The 27967-nt window shown below is 51.5% G+C and overlaps 1 protein-coding gene across 2 annotated transcripts; it reads right to left on the reverse strand.

Annotated features, from left to right (window-relative positions):
• Window positions 1-1015: 1015 nt before the first annotated feature.
• On the reverse strand, window positions 1016-27967 carry CSF2RB (colony stimulating factor 2 receptor subunit beta). 2 transcript variants are annotated; one of them, XM_045002537.1, is made up of 14 exons: window positions 27708-27967; window positions 26249-26411; window positions 23076-23205; window positions 20757-20941; window positions 20028-20185; window positions 19417-19588; window positions 14552-14687; window positions 14301-14461; window positions 13757-13902; window positions 13479-13650; window positions 6722-6812; window positions 6382-6451; window positions 4629-4732; window positions 1016-2851 (listed from the first exon to the last, which is right to left on the reverse strand). In XM_045002537.1, exons 2-14 carry the CDS (start codon window positions 26310-26312, stop codon window positions 1594-1596), a joined length of 2847 nt encoding a protein of 948 aa, XP_044858472.1. In that variant the 5' UTR covers window positions 26313-26411; window positions 27708-27967; the 3' UTR covers window positions 1016-1593. The 2 variants fall into 2 exon arrangements, with proteins under 2 accessions (XP_044858472.1, XP_044858471.1); XM_045002536.1 differs by lacking the exons at window positions 26249-26411; window positions 27708-27967 and having other exon boundaries at window positions 23076-23559.

Genomic DNA, 27967 nt, shown 5'->3' on the forward strand with positions numbered 1-27967 from the left:
TTGCCCGGCCACCCGACGTTGATGTTAGTAAAACGTCCCCTATGGTCCACCACTGCTTGCAGCACCATTGAAAAGTAGCCCTTTCGGTTAATATACTGGCTGGCCTGGTGGGCCGGTCCCAGGATAGGGATGTGAGTACCATCTATAGCCCCACCGCAGTTTGGGAATCCCATCACGGCGAAGCCATCTATGATGACCTGGACGTTTCCCAGGGTCACTACCTTTGAGAGCAGTAGCTCAACGATTGCATTGGCTACTTGAATCACAGCAAGCCCTACGGTAGATTTGCCCACGCCAAAGTGGTTCGCTACTGACCGGTAGCTGTCTGACGTTGAAAGTTTCCAGAGGGCTATGGCCACTCGCTTCTGCACAGTCAGGGCTGCTCGCATCCGGGTGTCCTTGCACTTCAGGGCAGGGGACAGCAAGTCACAGAGTTCAAGGAAAGTGCCCTTACGCATCCTGAAGTTTCGCAGCCACTGTGATTCATCCCAGACCTGCAGCACTATGCGGTCCCACCAGTCTGTGCTTGTTTCCCGGGCCCAGAATCGCCGTCCCATAGCATGAACATGACCCATTGCCACCATGATCTCCACGGCGTGGCGTACCGTGCTTTCTGAGAGGTCTGTGCCACTCTGAGACTTCATGTCCTCACCGCGCTGCCAGAGCCTCCTCGCCCGATTTCTCAGCATCTGACTGTTGAAGAGGTGGACGATAAGGTGCGAGGAGTTGACAACAGCCATAAGTGCAGCGATGATCACAGCGGGCTCCATGATCGCAGTGGAGTGCTGTGGCGTCCGCGCTGTCACTAACAGGAAAAGTGCGCGAACTGATTTCCCGCCGGCGGGAGTGACGGTTGAATGCTGACAGTTACCCAAGACCACCCTCGACACAGTTTTCCCCCCAGCATGCATTGGGGGGGAAATCCCAGAATTCCAATGGGCAGCGGGGAGTGCGGGAACTGTGGGATAGCTTCCCACAGTGCACCACTTCCAATTTCGACGCTTGCCCCGTTAGTGTGGACTCACAAAGTCGAATTAGTGTCCTTACTGTGGACACACAAATTCGACTTTGTAAGGTCGATTCTACAAATTCGACTTAAGTTGATTCGAACTACTCTTGTAGTGTAGACATACCCTAATTCTTCTGGATGGGTATTATCTCTCTAAAAAACTAGATCTGTTTTCAGAATGCGAGGCATTTCAGTCCAGGTGCTTGCACCAGAATCTTATCCATGACATGACGTTTGATCATTCATGCCGTGAAGTTTGCGCTGAACTCAACATTACATTGCAGCAGAAGCATGGCAAGGCTAACGTGATAATGGCAGGAGGATGAGCAGATCTCTCCCATGGGGATAGGTTTCCTGGTTTCTCTAGCCAAGGACACTGATACAGCTGAGGAAGACATGGTGCTGATTAACATCCGCCACGCACTTTGGAAGAAGGAGGGCTGGGAAGAAGAATTGCCCTTTGTGTTTTTCCTGCCTGGGTTCAGAAGGGGAAACAGTGATGACAAGAAGAGGCAACATGCTTCGAGTGGGAGACTTTTCATCCATTCACCTGCTCTCTTGCCCTCACCAGTCCTCTCACAGCGCTAGCACAGTTCCTTGGCCCTGAAAGCCGGTTCCTGTCCTGCCCACGGAGGCAACACAAAGTAATCGTCACACTTCAGGGTTTTGAAGAGCTGAATGGCCTGCATGTGAAGTGCAGGCTCTTGCTCGCCATTGACAGATCCTCCATCACAGGGCGGCTTTCCAAATGCCTGTCTGGCTTCTGATGTCTGATCAGCCAGGGGGTCTTTCTCACCCATGGGGGTCTTCTCACCAGGTTTGAGGCCGGGAAAGAAGCAGTATTCCCCCACCTGACGTAGAAAAACTGGCCCGGTGCCGTCGGGGTTGAACATGATCACATTGTCCTCTTGCCCAGGCTCTGCTTTAGCTAAATCAACCCCCTCTGAGAGGATGGGTGGGGGAAAACAATTGGGTTCTGGGGTGCCATAGAGAGCATTGGGGAACATAACGTAGCTCTCAATTCCAGAGAGATTGGCTGATGCTGGAGACGGAAGTGGGACTGTGACACAAAGTTTTTCAGGTCCCAACTCAGGGCTAGGGGTGCTCTCTGTGGCATGGGGCAGTTGTGGGTTGGATGACAACATGCCAGAAGCAGTGAGAATTACCTCTGGCAGGGCCAGTGCAGGGGACAGATGGGCAGAGTCTCTTGCTGGCATCAGTGACAGATCTTCCGTGGTGACGTATCCTGATGGCAATTTCTGACAGGAGTTGTTTAAGATGGCAGCAATAGGTGACCTTTGACCTTCGGAGTCCCCTTGCGCCACTTCCCCACCTGCTGGCTGGCCTTGTGGCCCTTCTTGCCCTCCAGCAAGGGGCTGCTTCATCTCTTTCTGAGCAGGAAGCGAGATGGGGTGGAGCTGAGCTGCTCCTCTCTCCTCCCCCACCAGCAGGGTCTGGGAAGGGGCCCCCTGGGGTAGGGACACGTACTCCAGGGACACTAGCCTCTCCCTGGTTCCCAGTGGGGCAGCTTCCCAGTCCTGATGAACGTCAGGCAGGGAGCACCCATGGGGGAGGCTCAAGTATGGACCATTAAAGTCAAAGCAGGACATGGGTGCCTGAGAAGCAGTGACCTTAGCACTGATCCTCCAGGGGAGCGTGGCTGGCGACAGGGACTGACTGGTGCCCTGACTTGAATGGCAGCCAGCCGGGGCTGCCGGATGTGGAGCTGGAGTTGTCATTTCAAGAGTCTGATACGGGTTCTCTGGGTCCAGTGCACCAAGGAAGCACATCATCCTATCGGCCAAGGCTGCAGGGAGCTCTGCTGAATTAACTTTCATCGGTCTGCAAGAGGGAAACAAGAGGAATCAGAGATGTCACCCTGCAGAGAACATCACATACAGACAGGGAGTGGAGCTGAGGGCCCCCTGGGAGAAAGGTCTCTTGGAGGTTAGAAGGAATCTTTCCCTGGGGGCAGATTATCACATAACTGCCTATGGCAGAGTTTCTTGTGCTTTCCTCTGAAGCAGCTGGCACCGGCATCTGTTCCTGGCAGGATACTGGACTAGATGGACCATTGGCTGGATCCAGTCTGGCAGTTTCTGTGTTTCTTGAGTCTAAGGGGCCCAAGCAGCACATCACCCTACAGAGACCGTGATCACCACCACCCACATTTATATAGCACCAGACCTTTGCCTGGCACTTGGCAGAGATTGTAAAAAGACATGGCCCCTGCCCCAAGGAGCTTACAGGCACTGAGATAGAAGCTAGTGAAAGGGAGGGAGCAGGCAAGGAGAGATGGGGGTTGAAACAAATACAAATCACGGCCTGCGCTTTCCAAAAGTGACCAGTGATGGCTGGGCACCCACCCATGGGTGGCAGGTATCAAAGGCCAGGGGAGACTAAGCCTCCCCTAACCCAGGCTGTGGCCTTGCCCATGCTCCACCCCAAGGCTGTGGCCTCGCTCCCCCTCTCCCCTGAAGCCGGCAGGGGCTCAGCTTCTTCCGGTGGCCTGGAGCTCAGGGCTTGCGCTGGCAGCCAGGGGCTGGGGTGGCTAGAGGCGACTCAAGGAGGGTGAAGTGCTCCTGTCCCCAGCCTGATCTCTTGCTGCAGTTGTCTAAGCCCTGGGATGGGGGGGGGCAACCTGTGGCACGGGTGCCGAAGGCAGCACACAAGCTGATTTTCAGTGGCACTCACACTGCCCGGGTCCTGGCCTCCAGTCTGGGGGGGCTCTGCATTTTAATTTAATTTTAAATGAAGCTTCTTAAACATTTTGAAAACCTTATTTACTTTACACACAACAATAGTTTAGTTATATATTATAGAATTATAGAAAGAGACCTTCTACAAACATTAAAATGTATTGCTAGCACGCAAAACTTTAAATTAGAGTGAATAAATGAAGACTCGGCACAGCACTTCTGAAAGGCTGCCGACCCCTGCCCTGGGAAAAGGGGTACAGCTATAAGCGTCTCCAAGTTGGGACTCAGGCTGTTCTAACTGAATACAGCCTTCCTCAGGCTAATCTTCTTAACCCAGAATCCCTCACAGCATAGAGCATGATGGGTACCCTGCCTCAGCACAACCTCCCTACACCAGGAGCTGTGAGGAGGGCAGTCTTGGGCTTCTTACATTGGCCCCACACTTCTGCATTGGATGAATTATCCTCTGGTCTATTGCAGTTCCTACTGGCTCTTGTATGCTGCCAGAGCCAGAATTGGCCCCAAGAGTGGTGGGGGCCTCACTTCCAGATGACAGAGAGTTAGGGCATGTGGGGGAGTGAGCCTGTGTGTATCTGTGTGCTGGGGGTGCTTATCCACCTCCATTTCCTGATTGGGAAATCAAGGGCATTGAGGCAAGCCCATTTTCAGGAGAGATCAGGGAGGAAGGGCTCAGGGTTTGGGACTGGTGTTTCCTGGGAGCCAGGGAGACCAGGGGCTGCAAGTCCATCCATTGACATTTCCAGATGGGCAGGTGGAAGATGTGCCAAGGTTTATTATTCACACCAGTTACATTTGCCACCCCTCCCTGATGGGTCAGCCACACACACGAACTGAGATGCCACCATCACTGAGTAACGTCTCGGAGAGTATCACCAGTGAGCAATGCACCAATCACTCACCCATCCAGCACTTGGATGCAGCTGGCCAGGTCCGTCTTCTCAGAAGGGCTCTGCTTGCCAAAGTCCAGCTGGCTGCTTGGCAGCGGAATCCCGAGCTGTATTTTCTGAAAAGAGACAAGGGCAGATAGCACTCCGGGCAGACAGAGGGCGATTCCCTGAGGGCAAATTCCCTGTAGTGGAGATACCACAGTGTGTGGTAGCACTTTAACCCCTTGTGAGGGCAACATTGCTTCTGGGGACTGGCCCTTTGATGGGTGGAATAGGTCTGGAGGCCCCTTGCTGAAGGCCTCGTGGCCCTGCCTCACTACACACCAGAAAAGAGCAGAGGAGAAGTCCTCCAGGCAGTCTAGAGTGGCTGCAGGGGAGCAGCTAATCAGAAGGGCTGCTGGAGTGGTCAATCGGGGGCACAAGGGCCATATAAAAGGAAGCAGCAGGGGCATAGCAGTCAGTTGCTGCCTGGAGCTTGAAGAGGGAGAAGTGAGTGCATGGCTGGCAGAAATAGGGTGACCAGACAGCAAGTGTGAAAAATCAAGATGGGGTGGGGGGTAATAGGAGCCTATATAAGAAAAAGACCCAAAAATTGGGACTGTCCCTATAAAATCAGGACATCTGGTCACCTTAGGCAGGAAGAGTAGCAGGACCATGGGCAGCTCAGTGTGGGCAGACTGAGCCCAGAACCTAGCCAGACCAGGCGAGGGTACCATGATGGGCCCTGCTGATCTGGTTGAAGATTGAGCCCAGGGAGAGCTGACAAAAAAGACATTAACCGAGGGTATCGAGATGGGCCCCTTTTGGGCTGTTAAAGAAGGCAGTGCCTCTGGGGGGAAGCCTTGGTTCCACAGCCCCATACCAGGGCCATGAGCAAGAACTAGAGACTGTACACCCCCGAAGGAGGGACAGTGTGTGTGACTTGGCCGGGTGGGCGGGGGGTGCCTGTGAGAGGCAGGTGCCATGCCATGTAAGAACTGAAAAGAAAGCAGGGTCACACCCAACCAGGAAGCGGGCACCTGTGAGAAGTGGGTGCTGCCATGTTCAAAACTGAATAATTGCCGTCATGTATTAGCCAGAGAGGGGGCACTCACAAGTGTAAGCTAAAACACAGTGGCAAAAATACTGCTATCTCCTGGGCTTCTCCAATGGGCAGTGTCCTCGGACAATGTAATGGGGTATTTACCCTACAGGTGCTGTGAAAGGGTAAAGGCTTGAGAGGCCAATTAACCTGCCTGCTTGAACCTGGAGGATGGGCCAGGCCAATTAGAAATAAAGCCCAGGTGGGGAAGAGAAGGGCTTGTGGCCATAAGGAGCTGAGCGAGGCTAGTGGGAGGAAGGAGACCCAGGGGAGAGGAGGCGGGAAGTAGCCTGAGAGGGAGGAGGCAGAGCAGACAGGCTACTCCAGGGGTGAGTAGGAAGCCAGAAAGGAGACAGGGGCCCTGAAAAGCACTAACCTGCCTGAGCCCCTGAGCGAGGGAAGGAGCGTGCCAGCCCCTGGACAGCGGGGTTATTGAAGGCACAGGACCTGGAGACAAACTGTGGGGATAAGCTGTAGTGGAGGCAGGCCTGTGAGGCCAAGGTGGCCAGCTGAGCCCAGCCAGGCTGAGGGATTGGTTTTGTTTACAGTTCTATTGGACTTGGTAAAGAACTCAGTTGGCCAGAAGGGGCAGGACTCTGTCAAGTCATCTGACCAGAGGGCTGGGATACTCTTACAGCTGGAGTAGGCCAAAGTGTAGTAGGGGAAAGCTCAGTTCTCTCTTACCTGGAGGTAGCTCTGGAGCAGCTGACTCCTGCCAGGATTTGGAATCTTTTCCTCCCATTTTTTCTTCTTGCTGTAACAAGACAGAGTTTGCAGGGTCACTTCTCTTGTGGGGAGGCTCCACCAGACACACAGCCTTACCCTAGGCCCCCTTGTCAACACAGAGGTCCTGAAACTCCATGGCCCTCAAGCTGCTGGCCAACATGGAGAGCGCTTTGCACTGCACCCCAGGCATATCTCCCGCTCAACTAAGCCCTAGGATAGGGGTGTGCCCATGCAGCACCTGCCTGCACTCACTCTATCAATGTGCCTGGCATATCTCCAACTCCCAGTGCACACTTACCTGAGTAGGCATCTATAAATGCACCAGCCAAATGCTATCAGCATGGTGGTGAAGACTGGGACCAGCAGTAGGAGAATCAGTTGTGACTCGTCTGAGGCAGAAAAATGAGAGAGAGAGATAAAGAGACAGCAACACAGAATAGCTTCATTCTATTTCAAACCTTACAGTCTGGATGCTCTTGAGGGATGATACTGAGGTCAGGAAAATATAGGTTGCCTATCAAGTCACGTGTCCTAACTGACAGATCTGTTAGACCATGGAATACTCTCCCAGTTCTCCCAGGAGGTGCTGTGGAAATTGGGTTCCCCTCTACAGATCTCATTAGGTCAAGCCCGAAGCGGATACGATATGGTCCTCAAGCCCCTGTTCTCCCCAGTCTCATGTTAGGACTATTTAAAAAAAAACCCTAAAGAAATTCCCAGAGCAAAGAACTTTGTTAAAGTGAAGCTCAGGCTGAGGGCCTGTCTATACTCTTGGCTAAATCAGCATTGTTGCGATCAATGTAGAGGTGTCGATTTAGTGGGTCTGGTAAAGATCTGCTAAGATGATGGGAAAGCATTCTCCTGTTGACATCTGTACGCCGTCTTCCTGAGAGGCAGATGGTAAGTCAGCCGGAGAACGTCTCCTGTCGACACAGCATAGGGATCTGGGGGTCATAGTGGACCACAAGGTAAATATGTGTGAACAGTGTAACAGTGTTGCAAAAAAAAACAAACCCCGCAAACATCATTCTGGGGTGTATTAGCAGGAGTACTGTAAGCAAGACACGAGAAGTAATTCTTGCACTCTACTCCACATTTCAGGAAAGATGTGGACAAATTGGAGAAAGTCCAGAGAAGAGCAACAAAAATGATTAATGACCTATGAGGGAATATTGAAAAAATTGGGTTTGTTTAGTCTGGAAAAGAGAAGACTGTGAGGGGACATGAAAACAGTTTTCTAGTACATAAAAGGTTGTTACAAGGAGGCGGGAGAAGAATTATTCTTCTTAACTTCTGAGGATAGGACAAGAAGCAATGGGCTTTAATTGCAGGAAGGGCGGTTTAGGTTGGACATTAGGAAAAACTTCCTAACTGTCAGGTTAGGAAGCACAGGTTAAGTACTGGAATAAATTGCCTAGGGAGAGTGTGGAATCTCCATTATTGGAGATTTTTAAGAGCACGTTAGACAAACACCTGTTAGGGATGGTCTAGATAATAATTAGTCCTGCCATGAGTGCAGGGGACTGGAACAGATGACCTCTCGAGGTCCCTTCCAGTCCTATAATTCTATGGTGTAGACCAGGGGTCCCCAACGTGGTGCCTGCGGGCACGGGCATCTAAATGTGCCTGCGTCCTGGCCGGCGGTGGAGCATCCGCCAAAATGCCGCCGAATTTCGGCGGCATTTCAGCAGCGACGCCTCTCGATGACGCCGCTTGCCGCTGACAAGCGGCGTCATCGAGAGGCGTCACCCCCGAATTTCTGCGGCATTTCGGTGGCGACGCCTCTCAATGACACTGCTTGCCGCTGACAAGTGACGTCATCGAGAGGCGTCGCTGCCGAAATGCCGCAGAAATTCGGCGGCATTTCGGCGGATGCTCCACTGCCGCCACGGTCCGTCTGGTGCCCGTCAGACGAAAAGGTTGGGGACCACTCATGTAGACACTGCTGTAAGTTGACCTAAATTTCATCTATTTCAGTTACGTAATTTATGTAATTTATGTAACTGAAGTAACGTCACTGAGATCGACTTACAGCTTTAGTGTAGACCAACCCTCTGAGAACAAATCAGTAACGTCCGGTGAAGATCCTTACAAGAACATTGCAGATATCAACAAAAAAAAGACTTGCAGTTAAGTGTAAATGTACAAGAAACACAAACATTTGAGATTCTGGAAATTCACCATTAAGGCCTATTCAGTCAACTCTCCTGTTTGTACAATCAGGGACCAGGAACCACACGATGATACCTAGTGACCAATCACACAGCCTGAATTCCAAATGCTGAACAACACACCTATGAAGCAATGCTTCTCTGAATGACCAGAGAAACCCCTGTAGGCGCTGAGAGATTTGCTTAAAATCAGTTACAAAGAGCCCATCTTTTCGTTATTTCACAGACATGACTTAGATCCACAAATTTCTCTCACTGGTCTTGTAGTGGGCTGAGCACCGCTCCAGCCCTGAAGGGGTTGGAAAAGGCCTGCAGAGGACTGGGGAAGGAAGCAAAACCCTGGCTGATTGGGGGAAGTGGCTGCAGCTGGGGCCACGCCCCAAACTAAGCAACTGGGCCTTATAAGAAGGCCAGGGCAGCCAAGAGCTTAGCAGGCTCTCTCTGGTCTGTGAGGGAGCAGGGACTGGCTGCCAAGCAGAGAGGGTACTAGGAGTGAAGCAGGTCTGGGGAAAGCCAGAGGAGCAGGGGAGCTCCTGGCTGGCAACTTCCCCAGGCTGCAAGGCCTGGTTTAAGGCCTAAGAGGGTACTGGGTGGTAGAGGAAGGCAGCAGGTCTGAACCCCCTTGCCTGTGATGAGTGGCTTATACTGCAGTCTGCCCCAGGGCGCGGGGGCTAGATGGTGACTGACAGTAGCCCAGACTGAGGCGGGGTGGGATTAGTGGGTGGGGGTTCCCCTGGGTGGGGAGACACAGAACCTGAGTGTGGGGGTACTGCCAGGGGGGCAGCAACCCAGAGAAAGGGGTACTGGGGTCTGGGAGGGACACGGGGGCCCCAGCGGTAGCGGATCACTGGCTGACAAAGGGTGCTCCAGAGGGCTAGTGAGCTAATTCCCACAGATGACCAGCAGGAGGTGCTGCAGGGGTGAGTCCACACTCTTACAAGTGGTGGAGAATGTGGGCAGGAGCGGTCCGTCCCTGACACAAGGGGCCAGAGCAAGGACAGTGGGACTATTGCATAGAGACTTTGGAAGGGGACAATGGAACCCCAGTATACTGGAGTGTATTTTACAGAGGACAATGGAACCCCAGTATACTGGAGTGTAACTCTGGGTGGGGGACAGGCATCAGTGCCCTGGCAGAAGGGGGCTGATGACCCACAGACACTATGGGAGGTGCAGTGGGCCCTCCATGGACAGCGGGGCCGGCTGGCAGAAGAGCAGCGGGCCCTGGTAAAACTCCTCTGACAGGAGTTTCAGAGAAAACAGGGAGAGTGGCGTGGAGAAGCTCAGGAGAGACTGAGAGCCAGGGCCAGGGGGCCTGTGGATGAGTGCCGGACATGTTATGTCTGCTTAAGGCACGGACATGTAAAAAGGCATTGTCCCTACTGGAGTGGAGGCCGGGAGCCTCACCCAGGAGAGAAACAGGGGCAAGTTCCGGGGACTGTCCGCCGGGTGAAGAGACCCAGACAGCTGCCAACCTGTTGGGCCTGTGGGCAGAAGGGCCACCTGCAGTGGGCATGCCCAGGCCCAAGTGAGAGGGTCCAGGTCCACCCTGCTGGGGCAGTGGGACCTGAGAGGGACCGAAGGGGAGCGAAGGCAGCAAAGAGACGGGGAGCCTGTTAGGGCTGCCATCTCCTAAGACATATTAGGAGGCACTGCCCCCTCAGAGGAACCGAGGAGCGGCTGGACGAGGTGCCTGAGGGTCTGGAGGGGCCAAAACTAGAGGAGGTAATGACCGGGATGGAGGGAACCCTGCAGGAAGGTGAGACCCAGACTGTCACAGAGAAGGAAACCCAGACCGAGTGGGGCTGGCAGGAGGCTGGGACTCAGACGGTAATGGAGAAGGGAACTGTGGAACCCAGACCCTGAGGGAAGAGGGCTCGGGGGATTCTGGCCTGTGCGCACAGCTGGAGGCTGCAGAGGGGGCAATGCCGAGGTGAAGGCCTTGGACCTCACTAAGGAGTATGAGGCCATTGTCGAGGAGGAGACCCACTTGCAGAAGTGGCTAGAGGACTCCAAGAAGAAGTGCATGGCTCTGGAGGCCCATGGGCAACTGGTCCAGGCCAGGAGACACCCCAACCCCCAGGGGTGGTGATCTTGAGGAGGGGGAGGGATGTAGCAGGGTGCAAAAGGCCTGCAGAGGACTGGGGCTGGGGAAGGGAGCAAAACCCCAGCTGATTGGGGGAAGTGGCTGCAGCTGGGGCCACATCCAAACAGACTAATTGGGCCTTATAAGAAGGCCAGGGCAGCCAAGAGCTTAGCAGGCCCTCTCTGGTCTGTGAGGGAGCAGGGCCTGACTGCCTAGCAGAAATGATACTAGGAGTGAAGCAGGGCTGGGGAAAGCCAGAGGAGCTCCTGGCTGGCAACTCCCCAGGCTGCAAGGCCTGGTTTAAGGCCTAAGAGGGTACTGGGTGGTAGAGGAAGGCAGCAGGTCCAAACCCCCTTGTCTGTGATGAGTGGCTTATACTGCAGGTTCCCCCGGGGCACAGGGGCTAGATGGTGACTGGCAGTAGCCCAGACTGAGGCGAGGTGGGGTTAGTGGGTGGGGGTTCCCCTGAGTGGGGAGACCCAGAACCTGAGAGTGTGGGGGTACTGCCAGGGGGGCAGCAACCCAGAGAAAGGGGTACCGGGGTCCAGGAGGGATCTGGGGGCCCAGCGGTACCAGATCACCAGCTGACAAAGGGTGCTCCAGAGGGCTAGTGAGCTAATTCTCACGGATGACTAGCAGGAGGCACCATAGGGTGAGTCCGCACGCTTACAGGCCTCCAGCCCCATTTTCAACCTGACCACATCCAGTGGGATCCAGTCTGCCTGGTGTGGAAGCAGGGAAAGAATTAATAAGGATTTGAAGGGGATCTTAATGCATGTCAGTCAGTTAGCAAGAGTTAGCCCAGCTGTAACCCTAATGACGTGAGACTTCTAGAAGCAAGGATAGTGTGAGGCAGAGGGAAAGAACTGTGTAAAAAGTTATTACGACCTTGTAACTGATAACCAAATATGCAGCCTGGTGTCTTCTAGGAGTGAGAAAACAAGATAGCAGAATGGCTTATGTATAAACAAAATGTAGTTGTTGCTCTTTATTGTCTGTATTATTGCTAGTTATTGTCTGTAACAAAAGTATAAAGGCTTGCTGTAATTGTTTACCAGTTGAGAGACCTGTCCGGGACTGGGGCGACCCTGTGTCCTATGGCACTCTCTCCCTCCATTGTAATTACTGGAGAAATAATAAAGTATTTGATTTTGCTGCACCCAAACGAAAAAGCGAGAACTGAGTTTTTCTCCAACAATGGTTCCTCTTAAAGGTAGTAACCTGGAAACCTCAAAGGCTGCAGTGCAGACATACAATGTGGAGAAGAATAGTCATGTGACCCTCCTGTGACATTCTGTACCTTTGGGGAGCATGTTGTAACCCCCATATTCCTCATTTTCATATAACTGTGATCTTACGTATAAAGCATGCCTTGTAAGGTATCAGGGGAAAGGTTATGATGTGATGAAAGTAATTTTCTCTATCCATATATGTAGATCATAAATGCATATGAAGTTATTATAATCGCGTAGTATGGTTGAAACTAAAACCTGCTGTAAATTAGGAGAATCAGGCAGATATTAGCTCCTCAGAGGCAACAGCAAGGAAAATAACTAATGCCAGGACAGGGTGTCAAACAACTCATCAACAGCCATTGTCCAGCAAGGGAGCTACAATGCAATGGCTCACCTGCATGAGGCCACACCAGGGGAATTGCTCGACCTTGCTTGGAGAGATTCAGTAATGCTCACCTGACTCTGAAGCAGGGGGCAGGGGGCAAAGCCAAGAGAGGAGAAAGGACATGATAAAAGGGAGAGACATTTGACATGCTCTTCCTGTCTCTTCCACCTACATCTACAGCCACCACACCAAGCGAGTGAAGCACTGATCAAAAGGGAGAGCCTGGCTGAAGAGCAACCAGCCAGACTGTGGTGAGAAGCATCTAAGTTTCTAAGTACATTGAAAGTGTTAAGATCAGCTTAGAATGCGTTTTGCTTTTATTTCATTTGACCAAATCTGACTTGTTATGCTTTGATTTATAATCACTTAAAATTTATCTTTGTAGTTAATAAATCTGTTTGTTTATTCTACCTAAAGCAGTGTGTGTGGTTTGAACCATGTCAGAGTCTCCCCTTGGGAAAACAAACCTGGTACATATGAATTTCTTTGTTAAATTGACAAACCCATATAAGCTTGCAGCATCCAGCGGGCATAACTGGACACTGCAAGACAGAGGTTCCTAGGGTTGTGTCTGGGACCGGAGATATTGGCTAGTGTCATTTGGTTGCAAGTAGCTGGGAGCAGCTTACATGCCAGAGGCTGTACGTGAACAGCCCAGGAGTGGGGGTTCTCACAGCAGAGCAGGGTAAGGCGGATCCCAGAGTCAAGGATTGGAGTGACCTAGCAGATCACCAGTCCATATAACACCAGAGGGGAATGTCACACCTCCCTAATTTTCCTGGGAATCATGGAACTAAAACCTCTGTAGGACACTCTGACAATGTAGGCAGTTCATACTTCTAATCCTCCTTGTGGAGGCCCCCTTCCCTCCTCACCTAGTGCATCCACTTCCAACCCCTGATTTTCATGTAGTTTTCTTGCTCCCATGGAGAATGGCAGTCCTAGGATCCCATTCATATAAGCCCTAGGATCCCATTCATATGTACCAGGTTTGTTTCCTTCTCTGTGATCTGAAGCATGCAACCAGGTACCAAGGGGACCCTGATCAGGCTCTTTGCTTAAGTAAGTGTATGAAACCCCGGTTCCCCTGAAACTCCAGCCAAGAGACCCATTTCTCTAGGGAGGGAACTGACCCCCCTCCCCCAAAGCCCCAAGCCACTAGCCCAGCTGGGATGTACCACTCTCAGTTTCCCAGGTGCACTCCTCACTCCACTCGCTCCAGGGCCCCTTGTAGCCGCCCAAGTGCACCCTTGCCCGCATTCTCCCCCTATAGTGTGTGGAGGGCTCCAGCATCTGCAGGGTGAAGATGAGGGGAGGCTTGTCATTGCTGATGTTTACAAGCTGGGCATTCTGGGAAGAGAAGAGGAGAAGAGATGGAGGAGGGGTGAGGAACTCTCTGTCCCAGCCACCCACCTCCTTGGCAGAGTCCTGGGCTCCCAGCAGTACCATCACCTACCTCTATGGAGTCACCAGTCTTCCAATACAAGAATTCATATCTCTGGCCTATATGCTCAAAGCTTAGGATCTGTTTTGTCCACCTCAGCTCATACTTCAGGTCTTTTGTCTTTGTCATTGTCACGTTGACAGGTGCAAGTGGCTTGACTAGAACAAAAACAATGCATTAGGAACATGCATCCATCTCCCAGCTTATCTTCCTGCCCATTCCCTTTCCCACGCTGGGTTGTGGGCAGGACTAAGAATACGCGGGTGCAAAACTTGTTGCCTCAGCAGACGAGCACCAAGGACTGCTAATAGCAGTGCCCCTATCTGACTCATCTCATCTCCACATGCCCATTCTGTACCTCCTCACGGCAGTGCTCTGTCGGTGCCAGTAAGGAGCTCCAGTGCTGGGAGCTTCCTTTACCAGCCCTCTGCCCACCCACACATCACTGTCTAGCTCTTTTGTTAACCATTCCACCTCTCTGCTAACCCAAGCATTTCCTAAGCTGGAGGAGAAACCACCAGATAACCCTGGGCAGAGGATCCAAATGGGTTCTCACTGTTTTTGTAGGCTTTAATCAGTTTCTCTTCCTTCTTGGGCCGGACAGTTATGAAGTACTGGCTCAGCCTGCTGGGGTTGGTGACATTGATCTCACAGCTGTGGAACTGGTAGTGGCTGCCAGGCAATTCCTCCTCATGGACTGGAGAGCATTCTGTCTCTCTGGGGAAGAGAGCAGCCAGGCCTGAGTGAGCAGGAGGGATAGTCAGATACAGGAGGACAGGCATATGCTGCCATGGGCAGGTCACTTACTCTGATGCCGGTGGGGTTCTGTAGAAGAGCGTGAACAAGACAGAGCTGGTGACCTCTCTCCTCACTTCCCAGCTGCACGTTAGCCGATCAACCCCATTGAAGAGGCAGCGAAGGTTCTTGGGCTGAGCCTCATCCCCTAGTGAGGAGCCAGGGATTAGTGTAGCTCTGGGAGGGGCAGGGTTGGGAGGGATGGGGAGGACAGTGGAACAGGGACTGATTGTGACCATTGAGGGAAGAAGGGAAAACTTTTAGACCTGGTCTACAGTACAGAGTTAGGTTGACGTAAGGCAGCTTACATTGACCTAACTAAGTAAATGTCTACATTTAAATTTCATTCCTGCTGATTTAACGCACCTGCAATGCTGACTTAATAACTTCACCTCCATGAGCAGCATAGAATTTAGGTAGATGTAGTTAGGTAGAAGCAGTGTCAGTGTAGACACTGCGTTACTTACATCAGCCATTAGTGGCCTTCAGGAGGTGTCCCAGAATGCCCCATTTTGACCGCTGTGGTCAGCATTTTGAATTCCATTGCTCAGCAGCAGGTACACAGGAAGCCACCCCTCCCTTTTAAAGCTCCATGAATTCTTGAAGTTCCATTTCCTGTTTGCCTGGCTTGGAGAGCTCACCTAGCAGCTCTAGAGCACGCCTAGCAACTGACCATGCTGGCTACATGCTACAGACGCATTCCTGCCTGGAGTACACTGGGGATGGGAAGGGAGTCAGATCTCTTGGGTCTGTCAGGAGAAGAAGCTGTGTAGACACAGCTCTGAGCTAGACATAGAAATGTCAACATCTAGGAGAAGGTCACTTGGGGCATGGAGGAGAAGGGCTACAGGAGGGACCAGCAGCAGCATCGTATGAAAGCCAAGGACCTGTGGCAGGTGTATCAGAAGGCAAGGGAGGCTAACAATCACTCTGGTGTGTAGCCGCAGTCCTGCCATTTTTACAAAGAGCTGCATGCCATCCTCGGTGGAGACCCCACTACCACCCCCAAGAGCCCTGTGGATATTTCAGAGGAGCCTGAGTCACAGGTCCCTGCCATGAACACTGAAGAGGAGGTGGAGGAAGAAGAGAAGGAGGAGAATGGAGGACACGTGACTGGGGGTTCCAGCCTCATAGTTAGCCAGGACCTGTTTTTGAGTCCTGGGCAGTCCAGCCAGTCCCTACAGTCCAGCACAGGTGAGTGAGATGCAGGGGAAGGAACCTCTGGTAAGGCTGCAGTTTGCTTTGAAATTGTTGGGATGGAACCCACGAAGTAGCAGGACACATCTGTTGATTTACTCTTTTTTTACTTAGGCTAGAAGAGGTAGTGAAATAACCAATAGAGGTAGTGTCGCTATCTGCTTCTCATCCCCCTCTAGAGTTGGAAAGAAGGGTCCCCACAGAACAGTTTGTTTATGTGCACCAGGATGTCCCAGAAATCCTCCATAAAGATCTTGAGGAAACTTTACTGGAGGTAGTCTGCAATCCCCTGCTGAAGGTTTCTGGGGAGGGCTGCCTTATTTCTTCCACCACAGTAGGACATTTTCCCGCACCACTCAACAGACATCTATTCCATCTCCACCCTGGTGGAAACTTTCCCTCCTTTGCTTCACAGATATTATGCAGAACACAGCAGGCAGCTATAACCATTGGGATTTTTTTCACTGAGATCACTCACTTCTCCACTAGGGTGAGCAGATAGCAAGTGTGAAAAATTGGGATGGAGTGCAGGGTAATAGGTGCCGATATAAGACAAAGTCTTGAATATTGGGATTGTCCCTATAAAATCGGGACATCTGGTCACCCTATTCTCCACTGTCCATGCAGCTCTCATTTTGGTGTCTCTGAGTTGGAGGGCTGGGGCAAGCTCTGTACATAGATCCAGGAATATGGCCTTGCACATCTGAAAGTTCTGCAGCCACTGCTCATCATCCCAAACCCACATGACAATGTGATCCCACCAGTCAATGCTTGTTTCTCGGACCCAGAACCGGCTCTCCATCATCTGCAGCTGCTCCATGAATGCCGTCAACAACTTTGAATTGTTTCTTTCTATGTCCCACAGTAATCTAGCCTCCAAGGAATCATCATAGAAACCACAACTGCATTAAAAAGGCAAGAGGAAAAGCAGCAGAGCAGTCTGCAAAATATCTTCAATGTCTGTACACCAGTGCCAGAAGTATGGGGAATAAGCAGGATGGACTAGAAGTCATGGTATATGAAGAAAATTATGACTTAATTGGCATTACAGAGACTTGGTAGGACACCTCTCATGATTAGAGGGATATAGTTTGTTCCAAAAGGATAGGTATGGGGGGAAAAGGAGACAGCATTGTGCTGTACATCAAGAATGAAGACACTTGCTCTGAGGTCCAAGAGGAAGTGAATGGCACACATACTAAGAATTTCTGGGCGAGGATAAAAATGGAAAAGCTTAGTAGCAATGTTATGGTGGGGGTCTATTATACAGCACCAAATCAAGAAGAGGAAGTGGATGAGGCATTCTACAAGCAGGTAACAAGATTAGCTAACACACATGAGCTAATATTAATGGGGGATTTTAACTTCCCTGATATCTGCTGGAAGACTATTACAGCGAAATATAATATGTCCTGCAAATTCTTAGCATGTGTAGGGTACAACTTTCTGGATCAGTTGGTCAACTAGGGGGTCATCCATTTTGGACCTGGTGTTGACCAACAGGGATGAATTAGTTGTGAACATGAAGGTGGCCGGGAACTTGGGAGGAAGTGATCATGATCTGATAGAATTCAAGATCCTAAGGAAAGGAGGACATGAGAACAGCCAAACAAGAACACTGGACTTCAGAAAGATAGATTTCAACCAACTTGGAGAAATAGTAGGCAAGGTCCCATGGAAAGACCAATTAGGAAGAAAAGGAGCCAAAGCAGGCTGGCCGTTCCTAAAAGATGTAATATTAGAGGCTAAACATCAAGCTATTCTAATGCAGAAGAGAGATAAGAAGAGCCACAGGAAGCCAATGTGGCTGCACAAGCAGTTTTTTACCTATCTAAAAACCAAATGGGATACATCCAGGAAATGAAAGGAGGGCCGTGTCACCAAGGAAGTATACATGGGAATATTGTGAGTGTGTAAGGACAAAATCAAGAAAGCCAAGGCAAGAATGAGTTACATCTGGCAAGGAATGTTAGAGACAAGAAGAAAGAGTTCTACAAATGTGTCAGATGAAAAAGAAAAATCAGGAATGATGTGGGCCTGCTGCTCAATGGAGAAGGTGAGCTGGTAATGGAAGATAGTAGGCACTGAGCAGCTATGCCTTCCTTTGCTTCAGTCTTTCACAAAAAATAACGTGACTGGATGACTAATGAAGTTACCATAGATAATAAAGAGGAAGGGATGCAGATCAGAATAAATAAAGAACACGTCAGAGGTCTTCTGACTAATTTGAATGAATTCAAGTTAGCAGGGCCGGATGCAAGGCCAGTGTAACCACTAGGCAAACTAGGTGTCCGCCTAGGGCGCCAAGATTTGGGGGTGCCAAAAAGCGGTGCCCCAATTTTTTTTTTTACACTACAGTGGAGTCACATCTTAGGTGGGGGTTAGGTTCTAAGGTCAGCGCATCAGAGGAAAATCGTGTTTAGTGAAAATTACCATAAAGTACAGTACACACAGTATACACTAGAACAGGGTTCCTCAACCTACAGCACGCGTGCCAAAGGTGGCACGTGAGCTGATATTTTTTTAATGGCAGGCCGCTGGCCCGCTCAGCCCACTGCTGGCCTGGGGTTCCGTCTGGGACCCCGGCTTGCAGCAGGCTGAGTGGGCTGGTGGCCGGGACCCTGGCTTGCAGGAGCCGGCAGACAGAACCCCAGACCACTCAGCCCGCTGCTGGCCCTGCTTAGCCCGCTGCCGGCTGAGTGAACGGAACCTTAGGCTGGCAGCAGGCTCAGCAACGGCCAGGACCCACAGCCTGCCATTAAAACAAAATCAGCTTGCATGCCACCTTTGGCACACATGCTGTAGGTTGAGGACACAGAACATTATGGGATGCAGATGAAATTATGGGATGGAGAACACTACATTCTGGGAAGTTGAAATCATGTTCCCAGTCACCGCTTTGCCACTCATTCTGGCCCAATGAGGCATTGCAAAACCTTCCCAAAACACCCTGTGCTAGATGGTGGCGAGTTGCACACTGGGATAGCTACCCATGGTGCAGTGCTCTCTGCATCGATGCAAGCACTACTGATGAGGATGCGCACCACCAACACAAAGAGCATAGTGTGGACACACAAAAGTGATTTAATTACTGCGGAGGCTGTATGCCAACAACATTTGGGTCAACATCATTTAGTAGTGTAGCGATACCCTCTGTTTCAGAGTTTTCTATGAGAGCCCAGAGCATTACGCTGGTCCATTCATCCAAAAGATACAATCTATATATTGCAAGAGACAGAGAGACTGGCCTCTCCTGAGCCCACATCCCAAAACCCACCATCTCCACCGGCTCTCACTGGCCCTATTGCTGAGAGGCTGGATACTGAGCACCCCTAGAAAAGTCCCATCAAGGTGAGGGGTTTCAGGTGCAATGGCAGGGGAAGTGTGTATAAGGAGCTTGTACTGCCCCAGCCAGTGCTGCACTGGGACTGGTACTTGTGCCATGGGACTATAACCAGAGCGCTGAAGTTTCCGCAGCTTCTGCTCTGCTACCAGTCAGTGGCACCAAATTCACTTCAAATAAGAGAACACCAGTGAAACTGGACCATTTTCATCAAATTCCAGAGATTCTCATCAGCTCAGCCCCCAAATCCTCTGGAAGCAAAGCACAATATCCCTCTGCTGCCAGCATCTCATCACATCCCCTCTTCCCCCCATGACCCCTCGGCCTCCTGAATTACCTTCCTGGGACTTCCAGGACACAGCAGTGCTCCATTCGCTGGACTGCCCAGACCAACCAGCGCCCTGGCTCGGCTTGGATCGCACACGAGCTACATAGGTGCTGCCTGGCACAAGGGCATCACGCCTCAGCAGGTAATGGGAGGACTTTGCGACTGACACCGAGGAAGAGTTCTGCCAGTGGGGAAGAGATAGTGAGGAGTCAGGGGTAGTGGAGAGAAAGAGAGAGAGAGAGAGAGACTTGTTAGAGAGGCATGGGAGGATCCTTTTCTTGGGCAATTCTGCTTAGCCAAGCACAGCCAGCACTGTGATCCTGGGGTAAAGTGGAGCCGGATACTGCTTGTGCAGGGTTCATTGCTCTCATAGTGCAGAGGCTGCTTTTTACTTGATAGATCTCTGGCCATGGCTATCCAAGGCTGGATGGCACAGGATTTGTAAGATGTACACACAGCTAGCTGCAGCGTGCACGGACCCACCCTCAGGTTTCTGAGGATCAGCTGGGTTCAGCAGCAGCCAAGCAGGTTTCAGAGGATTGCAAAGGGTTGTTTTCTACCCTCTAAAAGGTGCAACCTAGAACAGCACATGCCAATGCCTAAGCACATCTCATGCCTACCTCCCAGGATTCCCACTCCCTCCTGTAGGTCACTTCAAACTCCAATTCATCATGCACCCAGTGGCTTCTCTTACTCCCTTCAGCTGCTTCCCAGGCCAGCAAGAAGTCACCTGCTTCTGTGACGTTGATCCAGAGCTTCTGAGGTGGGAGGGGCTGGACTGGAAATGAGAAGGGAAAACACAGGTTGTGGTTATTAGTAGATGGGGATGGAGAGTGGGCAGAGGGCCTGTTTAATTCTTATCCTGTTGGCACTTGGCAGTGTAACAAGTGGAATTGCCAAGGCCATAGTAAAAATGGTGGTGAACAGAACAGAAGGGTAATAGGGACACGAGTGCGGTATTCATTTAAAGGTGAAGACATATTACTGAATATTTTTCTGAGTAAAAAGGTATGTTTAAGATCAATTTTTTCCTAATGGCAGAGACACTCAGCCAGAGCAAGAGGGTGGGTCAACTGGGAGGAATACGTTCGGCTTTTCTTCCATTGTAGGCCGGTAAGGAAGGAATCGATCCATCCATCATCCTCTAAGTGAGAAACAGGAGCACAGGCCTCACAATGGAAATGAAACTATTCCTGGCAAGATAATAGGCTGGCATGCAGAAGTAAGGTTAAAGGTTAGCGATCAGGATTCTTGACTAGGGTTAGGGGATCAGGGCAGAGGAAGAAGTATTAATTTCAAAGGATCTCAAATATTCCTGGAGCAAAGAGAATTGGGTGTCTTGCCCTTACCATGCTGGAAGAGGCTGACGTTCAGCTCGGCCTGCAGCAACCGATCAGGTTTGAAAGTGTAAGTATCATTCACCCCCATAGCAAAAAGGGTGCTGTTCCTGTGGCAGCTCCAGCAGACACAGGAGTCCTGGCAGTCAGGCAACCTCTTGGTTCCCTGAGGCTCACATGGCATCTGCGTGCTGTTACTGTGTGTGAAAAGAGAGACCTAGGAGAAGCTGATTTAGGTACAGATAGAAAATCCCAAATTAGGCTCCTGAAACCTTCCCCACATTCTGTTCTAGTCTATATAGATTCTTATGCTGCGCTCATCACTGTAGCATCTGAGCGCCTTTGAGTAGATTATTAAGCAATGTGACTTCACATCTGTCATCTGTGGATGTGTCTCTCATCCTCTTCTCAGGGGGAAAAGCATATGAAGTGCAGTGTCTTGTGTTGGTAGGGATTTTTTTTTTTAAATATACACATGTTGCTGTGTATTTATATTAGCAAAGGCATGTCAAAGAGGTTGCCTTGCACTCGGAGTGGAAGGTGGTGAGGTTGTGACTGTTGTTAAGTTCCCATGGAAGTTGATTCCACAGTCTCAGACTGGCCCCTGAGAAAGCTCTGTCTCCAGCACAGATGAGTGTTACTCTTAGTGACAAGAATTCCACTGTGCCAGAGGAGTGGAGTTGTCAACCACAATTTTTGTTCCAGAACATCAGATGGCCCGTTAGATGGCTTGGGCTCCAACCCTGGAGAGCCTTGAAGATAAGGACAAGACCTTTAACTTCATTTGAAATTCTGTGGGAAGCCAGTGGAGGACAGTGGTGGTGAGTTCCTGATAGCCTGTGTTGCTGAGGAGACGCACTGCAGTGTTCTGTACTAGCTGGTGTTTCCTATACACTGAAGGTTTCATGCCCAGGTACTTTTCCTTGCTGTGGTTCAGCCAAGAAATGACAAAGGTGTGAATAACTGAAGCCAGGTCCACCAGGATGGGACCGAGTCTCCCAGCCAACCAGAGATGATAAAAAGCGTTATTTGCTGGCACTGCTATGTGAGAGCTTAGGGTCAGTGAGGAATCCATGAGTACTCCTCAGTGATAGACTGAACTGACTGATTGTGGGTATGTGACTTCAGCCAAGAGAGACTGCACTGTGGCTGCAGACTCTTCAAAATGCTTTCCTCTGCCCACCAGCATCACTTCTATCTTGCTCTGGTTCAGCTTCAGCCAGCTGTTCTTCACACATGAGCTGGTCTCATCCAAGCACTGGGCCGTCTTGATGGTAGTGGCGTGCTTGTGTGTGGTGAAGGATAAGTAGAGAGCTGTGTTTCATGGGCATATTGCTGGCAGTAGTGTCCATGTTGTCTGACTAGTTCATGCTTATCCCAGGATCCATCCTCACAGCTCGTCTGATTGGACTCCAAAGCATTCTCTCAAGGGTCAAGTCCTTGTATGGGTTCTTTTTCCAGAGGTGATGGGCTCACTTAGGTCCCAACCCAAAGCACAGTGAAGTCAGCAGGAGACCTTCCACAGACTTCAATAGGCATGGGATCAAGTCACTAATGATTTCAGCATCTCTTCCCGAAAAGACAACAGAGATGATACCTTCCTATTCTCCACCACTTTCCCCCACTCCTAAACCCTGACCTTTACTCTCCCCATCTCTTGCTTTCCACATCTCCCCTTCTGTCCCTCTCTCTCTCTCTGCCCATCACATCCCTCCAGGCCTGATGGCTTAGTTCCCCTCTTTAAAGGAAACAGATGTGGTGGGCAGATACTGAGGTACACAGCCCAGTAACTCTGGGCGGAAACCCGATTGCACAACTTTGCATAACCACTTCCCTCTTTTCACAATCTCTCCACCCATCCTTATTTTGCAGATGTGACCTCACCAGAGCTATGTTCCTTTTGACCCTGCAACGAAGAAGATCCAGGGGAAAGTTTGGGAGTGGGGAACCATCCTTCTCTCTTCTGCTGTTGAATGAACCTCAACCCAGCTGTACTCTAATGCCTATTTCTCCACTCCAGGTACAGTAAGCTAACAGGCCCTGCCATCACTCACACCTGGGATCCCCCAGAAAAATCAAGGGAGAGTGATAGAAAAAGTAATGAAAATAAACTGATCAGCGCACCTTCCTGTATCTCCCCATCCTCCCAATGCAGACCTTAAAAGAGTCTCCAACTTTCACCCCCAGCAGGGCCAGCACAAGTGTCCACGTGCTCCTCAAAGCCTGGCTATCAGCTCGGATCCCTTTTCCTCCTCCCACTCCCACCTCTTAGGTTCAGCAGCCACAGGCCTCCTGTGTCCTTCTGTAACAGAACAGGGGTCAGGCACTTACTTGTTTAAATTGTCCTCATGGTAAAGAGTCACATTGAGGAAGCGACGTGCCGCTGTGCATTCCTGCCATGTGCAGGTCGTCTGGGAGGTGTAGTCATTGTAGCAGTGCAGGCTCTGCATCGGGAGGCTCTCTGCAGGGGGAAGGAAAGCACAACACTGCCGGTGGGTCATAGAGATGGGCAGTGAGGAATAATAGGATGTGCACACCGGTGCCATGGTGGGGAAGGGCAAAGATGGGGGAACAAGGCGCAAATGGGTAAACTCTCCTGGGAGTCCCTCGCATGTCAGTGAGCTCACGTGTCAGGGATGTCATGGACAAAAACCTCCACCTCCCCGATGCTCACTGTCCAGAGGCTGGAAAAGAGAGGTTTACTTACCAGGAGCTGTGGTAATGAGAGAATCGCCCCTGTGCATTCACAGTCTGGCCAACTTGTGTGAGTCTATCATAAGCCTCGGGCAACTGAGTGTTTTTCTTAAAGCCCCAACATCTGCATTGAGGTTATTACCCGAGAATCTCACTTTTCATGTAAAAAAAGTAAGTGTCTGACTTACACAGCTGGGAAGAGAAGCTTGAAGGATGAGCCCTAAATACGCCAACACCAAACGACAAATCAACCGCAACCAAGCTGTAGTCTCATTCAAATCTCATGATATTTAAGTCACTCTTGGGATTTTTTGGGCCTGACCCTTGATTTCTGAACACTGGGGGTTGGCAGTCCTGATTCATATTGTGGGAGTTGCCCTGGTGAAAGCCATGTCCATGGGGGGTGCATGAGCATCCTCACAGTGTCATTGGTCAGACAACCACCTCTGCATACGGGAGTGTGCCCACCAACTGCCTCCATTCCTTCTCCTGAACTGCTTTATTATTGTTGCATTATTTCAGGAGGTGTCGCTAGCAGTAATGCACTATATGACATGTCACATGTCATGCCATGACACAAAATGCTTCTAAGGCCCAAGTGAAGGACTCGGCAATGAAGAGGGCTCACCTGGTGTGAGCATGGGATTTGGACCTGAGAATGGATCACATAGCTTAATGGCCTCAGAGGTCAAATAGTCCTGGAGACTTGAGTGTCTTTCCCTGAGCATGTGAGAGGTGAAAGCCCTGCCAATAGCACATAGGGCTGGGGAGTGTGATTGCCCCAGCACAGCAGACATCAGACATGCACATCCACCTCTGGAAAGAGAGATGTGCATGAGGCACCTGCTCTGAAACCCATTTTAGGGTCTGTACGGTGTCTGGGCTTGGTGCAGAGCTGGGGCAGCAGGGGCTCAGAGAGAACATTGTGGAATTTGGAGAAATTCCTCCCTCTCTAAGGTACACTGACTTAGGGTACGTCTATACTAGCCACCGGATCAGTGGGTAGTGTTCGATGTATCGGGGATCGATTTATCACATCTCGTCTGGATGCAATAAATCGATCCGCTAATCGACGCCCGTACTCCACCTCGGCAGGAGGAGTAAGCGGAGTCGACGGGGGAGCCGCGGCAGTCGACTTGCCGCCGTGAGGATGGCCAGGTAAGTCGAACTAAGATACTTTTAATTCAGCTCCGCGAATCGCATTGCTGAAGTTTCGTATCTTAGTTCACACACCCCCGCTAGTGTAGCCCAGGCCTTAGAACAAGCAACAAACAACTAGCTCAGGGGTGGGCAAACTACAGCCCGGAGGCCACATCCAGCCCTTCAGATATTTTAATCCGGCCCTTGATCTCCCGACGGGCAGCAGGGTCAGGGACTTGCCTTGCTCCGTGCATGCCGTGGCTCTGTGTGGTTCCTGGAAGTAGCGGCATGTCCCCCCTCCGGCTCCTATGCATAGGGGCATCCAGGGGGCTACGTATGCTGCCCCTGCCCCAAGCGCCACCCCCGCAGCTCCCATTGGGAACTGCGGACAATGGGAGCTGCAGGTGCGGCACCTGCGGACGGGGCAGTGTTTCGAGCCACCTGGCTGCACCTCCACGTAGGAGCTGGAGGGGGGACATGCTGCTACTTCCAGGAGCTGCTTGAGGTAAGTGCCACCTGGAGCCTGCACCCCTGACACCTTCCTGTGCCCCAGCCCCCTGCCCCAGCCCTGATCCTCCTCTCACCCTCTGAACCCCTTGGTCCCAGCCCAGATAACCCTCCTGCACCCACAACCCCTCATCCCCAGCCCCAGCCCAGAGCCTGCACCACATCCGTACCCTGCACCCCAACCCCCTCCCCCCAGCCTGGAGCTCCCTCCACACTCTGAACTCCCCATTTCTGACCCCCTGCCAGAGCCCTCACCCACAGCCAGAGCCCTCACCCCAAACCCGGACCCCAATCTCCAATTTTGTGAACATTCATGGCCCACCACACCATTTCCATATGCACATGTGGCCCTTGGGCCAAAAAGTTTGTCCACCCCTGAACTAGCTCTAACTGTACACAGATGGGAGATTAAACCTAGAAACAGGAGCAATCAATGGACATGACAGAGGGTCCTGGTTGTTCTCTGCAGCGGTAAAGAAGGAACTAAGGCGGTTCAGGGGGATGGACACCCCTAGACGTGAGCCTTCGACATTGACACTGGTGACTTGCTCTGTCTCTCTGCCCCCCACATTTCCCCCCTCCTCTCGGTCTCTCTCTCTCTCACACACCTCACAGAGTCATCCTCCCATTTGTCCACACCTCCAAATGGATATTCGGTCACTTACACTCCCACCTGAATCTACGTGTCATTCTAGCCCTCCACTCTGCTTCAGGGGTCTGTCTATCCCTGCTCTACACCTCCAGTTCATCCACCTACTCACCAGCCAGCTTGTTCACACATTTGCACAATAGCCCACCGGTCCATCCATCCATCTACTCACTCTCCTCCTCTTCCATCCATCCATCCATCCACTTCTCCATCCAACCATCCATCACTTCTCCATCCATCCATTTCTCCATTCATCCATGCACCCTCCCATCTATAAGTCCATCCACATTTCCATCCATTTACCATACCACCCATTCACATAAACAATCGCCCTCTTGCCTGTCAGTCTAGTCACCGACATACGCATCTGGAATGGCAGAGGGAGCAGTCGAGCAGAGGAAAGGGGGAAAAGAAGAAAAGGGAATGGAGAAGAGTAAAGGGACTGGAAGGAGGGGAGGGAAGATGATTTAAAAGGCAGGGAAGAAAAAGAAGAGGAAAAGAAACTGAAACTCACCTCGCGATTCTCCAACCCTGAAAGCCCAGCACAGAGCCAGCAGAGCCCTGCAGAATGCCTTCATGTTCACACCAGCCTGAGCCCACCCGCTCAGTCCTGCTCCCTGTGCTCTGGGCTGGTCGCCGGCCTGGGGTTCTTGCACTCACAACTCCTTCTTTGTCACCTGTTGAATGTGGAAGCCAAGCTCTGATGGTCAGGTGGGAGCAGTTGGGACCTTCTGTGAGATACAAAACTTCCCCTCCTGCACTGAGGGGACCTTTCACTGATCCATCAAGGCCACAAGGGACCATTAAGTCACCTAGTCAGACCTCCTGTAGGCAGGGGTGGCTCTAGGGATTTTGCCGCCCCAAGCACAGCAGGCAGGCTGCCTCCGGCGGTTTGCCTGCGGAGGGTCCGCTGGTCCCGTGGCTTCGGCGGACCTTCCGCAGGCGTGCCGCGGGACCAGCGGACCCTCCGCAGGCACGCCTGTGGGAGGTCCACCGAAGCCACGGGACCAGCGAACCCTCTGCAGGCATGCCGCCGAAGGCACCCTGCCTGCCGCCCTCGCGGCGCCGGCAGAGCGCCCCCCGTGGCTTGCCGCCCCAAGCACGCGCTTGGCATGCTGGGGCCTGGAGCCGCCCCTGCCTGTAGAACATAGGCTGGAGAATAAAATTTACTTCCAGGACCGGTTCATTGCAGGAGAGAGGGGAATTCAGTCTCCATGTTCATTCACCACTGGGCTTCCCCCGCACACGTACACAGCTCCCTCATTTGTTCGCAAGCCTGCCCTGGAAACTCACCATTCTACCCTACCCTGCCCCATCTCCCCCACTCATATACATCTCCCCTCTCTTGGGATGAGATGGGGATTTAGTCTTCATGTTCCTTCAGTTCTGGGATTCTCCCCCATATGCTTCTCCTCCAGCGACACCCCTCGAGAGAGTTGCTTTGAAGTGATTCCAACTGGCAGTTTGCAGCCAGCTCCCCTGGAATTGCTTTGGGACCCACTTCACAGGCATAATCCCAAAGGAGATTTATTGTCTCTTTTTGTGGGATCTAGCATTGAATTCGGTGATGCAAAGCCCATGGGCCAAATTCTCCACTGGTGTAACTCAACTGAAGTGAAAGGAGTTGCACCACTGGAGAATGTGCTCCCATATTACCGCTCTCTAAAGAGTATAACAGACCCACACCACCTTGGGCACAGCCACAGAGCCAAGCCTCTGTGCTCTGGGGATGTCTGGTCTGTGGCTTTTCCCCACTTGGGGAGCATGGAGATGGGGATCCACCCAAAACAACCCCCAGCTTCCTAAATGCCATTTCCTTTGATAGAATATAGCCTGCTAGACAAGTGAACATTCATCACAGAGAAGAGATTTCACTGTGACTAATGGCTCCAGAGCTCATGAGCCCTTGTCTGTCTGGGGACAGGCTCTCTCTGCCATGTACCCTTTCCCCAGTAAAGGCAGAGTTTCCTCACCTGAGCCAAGAGCTGCCGGCGGGACGGCTGCCTCACAGCTGGTGGATCGCTGACCCCCTCAGTTCTCACTCCCTGGCAGCTGGAGTGTCTTTACACATACAGGAATCAGCATTGACCATGGCTGTCCAAAACCGGAATGGATCCCCCTGGGAAATAATGAAGCTGGGGCATCCCCTGCACCTTTTGCCCTCTGCAGGCTTCCACACCCCTATATGCCTCCTTCCAGGGAGTAGACACAGTCCTGAACACTCTGAAGTTGG

Source organism: Mauremys mutica, chromosome 1 (assembly GCF_020497125.1).
Source record: "Mauremys mutica isolate MM-2020 ecotype Southern chromosome 1, ASM2049712v1, whole genome shotgun sequence".
Classification (NCBI taxonomy): Eukaryota; Metazoa; Chordata; order Testudines; family Geoemydidae; genus Mauremys; species Mauremys mutica.

Bases quoted from the DNA above. Each gene is read 5' to 3' on its own strand.
- CSF2RB (XM_045002536.1), bottom strand. From the start codon at position 23,290: ATGGCACCGGTGTGCACATCCTATTATTCCTCACTGCCCATCTCTATG. The intron at 19,589-20,027 runs GTAGGCATGAGA...CCCCACTGGCAG, and splicing joins GGGAGTGGGAATCCTGGGAG to AACTCTTCCTCGGTGTCAGT. The intron at 14,462-14,551 runs GTAAGTGACCTG...TCTCTTCCCCAG, and splicing joins AGAACCCCACCGGCATCAGA to AGAGACAGAATGCTCTCCAG.